This window comes from Gekko japonicus, unplaced genomic scaffold (genome assembly GCF_001447785.1).
Source record: "Gekko japonicus isolate JY-2015 unplaced genomic scaffold, Gekko_japonicus_V1.1 scaffold1630, whole genome shotgun sequence".
Taxonomy (NCBI): Eukaryota; Metazoa; Chordata; class Lepidosauria; order Squamata; family Gekkonidae; genus Gekko; species Gekko japonicus.
Genome location: NW_015174889.1, coordinates 246,313 through 249,878, shown reverse-complemented (window position 1 = coordinate 249,878; position 3,566 = coordinate 246,313). Strand labels below are relative to the sequence as shown.

Below are 3,566 nucleotides of genomic sequence, written 5' to 3'. Positions count from 1 at the left end.
CGAGGCGCACGGAACGCTGTTCCCTTCCCACCAAAGTGGTCCCTATTTCTCTACTTGCAATGTCTTGCTTTCGAACTGCTAGGCTGGCAGGAGCTGGGGCCAGAGACAGGAGCTCACTCTGTCATGCTGGAACGCTGTTCCCTTCCCACCAAAGTGGTCCCTATTTCTCTACTTGCAATGTCTTGCTTTCGAACTGCTAGGCTGGCAGGAGCTGGGGCCAGAGACAGGAGCTCACTCTGTCATGCGGCACACTCGGGTCTCGAACAGCTGAACTACGAACCTTCCACAGCCTGCAGTTCAGCGTCTTAACCACTTGAGCCACCGCAGCTCCTTAATGTTGGTTTAGTATTATGCTATTTCTAAGCCACCTTGGGCTGGCTCTCCAAAAGAAGTGGCAATAAAAAATACCCCAAATAAAATAAAGTTACTTGTTGGTTAAGTGCCCTTCCCTCCCACTCTCCTTTCAAGGATTTATTGTGTCAAACTGTAACCTGTGCTCCACTTCTGGCCCCAGAACTCATGTTCTAGTTCTTCACATACAGGGCACTCTATACGTGGCAGGCCTGACACGGGAACTAGTTTGGGTCCCATGCTGAAAGATCTGCCCTGGCTGGTTACTTAAACAAAGGCCCCTTCTCCGGCACTGAGATGCTCTCCTCAAGCCCTCCCCTTGCGCCCCTGACTGCAGAGGTTCCGTTAGGTGGCAGCCAAAGGCAGGGCTTTCTATGTGGTGGCCCTTCCCTTGTGGAATGCCCTCAGCCTTGAAGTTTCCCTGGCACCAAACCTACTTTCTTTTAAGTCCCAGGTATAGAATCATAGGAGCTGCAGTGGCTCAAGTAGATAAACAGGTACCATTCGGTGGGAAGGTGGGAAGGGAACAGCGTTCCGTGCGCCTTGGTGTTTAGTCACGCCGGCCACATGACCACGGAAACGTCTTCGGACAGCGCTGGCTCTTCGGCTTTGAAACGGAGGTGAGCACCGCAACCCTAGAGTCGGATTCGACTGGCTTTCGAGCAAGGGACACTTTACCTTTTTATAGAATCACAGAGTTGGAAGGGACCATACAGACCATCTCGTCCAACCCCCCTGCCCAATGCAGGCCAAAATACATCTTTTAACTTGGGGCTTTAACTAGGGGTTAAGGGTTTGTGTTTTTTTTTACAATTCACTTCTAACCTGAAGACTGTTATGAGGATTATTCAGGCCGTCGAATGTTTAATGCCTCTGGGTTTTTATTGGCCAGGGATTTAATGGTTTTCATGATTTTATGTTGTTTTACTTTGTGAGCCACTCTGAGCAGAGGCAACATATCAACATTTTGAATAAATGAACGAGAACCGGCTGTGGAGCAGTGGTGAAGGGTGGTGGACTCTAATCTGGAGAACTAAGTTTGATTCCCCACTACTCCGCCCCAGGAAACCTGCTGGGTGACCTCGGGCCAGTCACGGTTCTCCCAGCACTCTCTCAGCACCCCTGCCTCACAAGGCGCCTCTTGTGGGGAGAGGAAGGGAAGCCGGTTGTAAGACGTTTCGAGATTCCTTACGAGGTGTAAAAACCTACTCTTATGAACTAATTAATCAATTAATTAATGAGCTTTAGGGTACCATGGGTGGAGTTTGATAAACTTACTGCCCAGCAGACTTGTTTATCCACGGGCACCTCATTCACAGCAAAAGGGGACAGAGTGCTGGGAGTCGGGGCCTCTGCGCGCGCAGAGTCTTCCGCGATGCTGGGGGGGGGGAGACAGTTAAACACACGCCACAGAAATCAAGGTTGGCCTGAGGTTCTGTCACTCTGTCCGGAAGAAAGATTTGTCCCTCTGCGTTATCCCAGGCAGGGAATTTTTTCCCAGTATCACCCCAGACAAAAGCTCAGCAGAGTGGGACAGATGGACTTAGAAAGCCTCTATAATCCAAGATCGCCTTGGCCCAACCTACACAGAAGGAATGGGTGTTTTCTTCTACAATAGGGCAAGTTGGAAAATGAAAAGTTCCTTTCTTTAGGAATTCTCTAAGATCTCCCAGGCCTCTCTAGCTCCTAAAATGTGACCTCCAAGTAAGGAGAGCCATTGCTCAAGGGTGCCTAGGCTTCCCCTACTAGCAGCAGGCATGCTACTTGAGAGGCTACGCTTTAGAGCATGTCTGGCAGAGTTTTTCCACCCTGTGCCAGATTCAGGAGTGTTATTCGGGGCTTCTGGAGCCTCTGGTGTGTCTGTCCTGCTCTAGACAAGCGAGAGAGACTGTACTGTAAGGGAAGGAAGGAGAAACAGGATTGTGGTTGGCGTCTGCTACAGACCTCCTGACCAGGATGAGGAGGCGGATGCTGCCCTCCTTGAACAGCTTGACAGGGCGTCCAAACAACATGACAGGGTAGTTATGGGTGACTTCAACTTCCCTGATGTGTGCTGGGAGACAAACTCTGCAAAGTGTCCACAGTCACACAACTTCTTGACCTGCTTGGACAACAACTTCCTTCATCAAATGGTGGAGGAAGCTACAAGGGGCTCGGCCATACTCGACTTAATATTGACCTACAGGCAAGAGATGGTAGATGGGGTGAAGGTGGTGGGGACCTTAGCGGGAAGAATTCCCGCTAGAATTCCTTTTGCTGTGGGGGACCAAGGAAGTTCATAACCACATGTGTAATTTAGATTTCAGTAAGGCAGACTTTAATAAACTCAGGGGTATGATGAGAATCATTCCATGGGCAAGACTGCTGGAAGGGAAAGCAGCAAGTGAAGGGTGGGCTCTCCTAAAACAAAAGCGCTTACAAGCGCAAGCTGTTGCTATTCCAACAAGAAGGACACATGGTAGGGGAGCCAAGAAGTCAATGTGGATGAACAGAGAACCGTGTGATGTGCTAGGAGAGAAAAAGGAAATGTTCAAGAAATGAAGGCAAGGACATACCTCTGAAGAAGAGTATCTGGGGGTTGCTAGGCACTGTAGGTCAGCCATCAGAGAGGCCAAAGATCACAGTGAGCTAAACCTGGCCAGAGAGGCTCGCTACAACAAGAAAATCATCTTCAGATATGTGAGGAGCAGCCACAAGATAAAAGAGGTGATGGGCCCACGGTTGGGTGAAAATGGAGAAACTCTGACAGACAACAGAGAGAAGGCAGAAAGGCTCAATGCCTATTTTGCCTCAGTTTTTCCCTTGAAAAAGAGAACAGGCTCATCTAGAGATGGTAGTAGGCAAGGCATGGCATCCCAGCTGCTGGTTGACATGGACAGACAGGTCGTTGAGAAGCACCTGGCTGCATTGAATGAGTACAAATCCCCCGGGGGCCAGAGGGTGTGCACCCAAGAGGGCTCAAAGAACTTTCTAGAGAGCTCGCAGAGCCTTTGTCCATCATCTTCCAGACCTCTTGGAGGACGGGAGACGTTCCACAAGACTGGAGGAGGGGCCAGGAAACTACAGGCCAGTCAGTCTGACCCCTGTCCCAGGGAAGATACTGGGGCAGATTTTAAAGGGATCCATTTGTGAGCATCTAAAGGAAAACTTGGTAATCCAGGGAAGTCGGCACAGATTTGTCCCCAACCGGTCCTGCCACACCAACCTCATTTCCT

The 3,566-nt window shown here is 50.0% G+C and overlaps 1 protein-coding gene across 1 annotated transcript in view; it reads right to left on the bottom strand.

Annotated features, from left to right (window-relative positions):
* The window catches only part of TANC2 (tetratricopeptide repeat, ankyrin repeat and coiled-coil containing 2), a 378,694-nt gene that overhangs the window by 155,189 nt on the left and 219,939 nt on the right, over positions 1 to 3,566 (bottom strand). Inside the window, exon 6 of the mRNA XM_015424928.1 lies at positions 1,630 to 1,729. Within this exon, the coding sequence (XP_015280414.1) occupies positions 1,630 to 1,729 (100 nt within the window). The remainder of the gene's footprint in view (positions 1 to 1,629; positions 1,730 to 3,566) is intronic.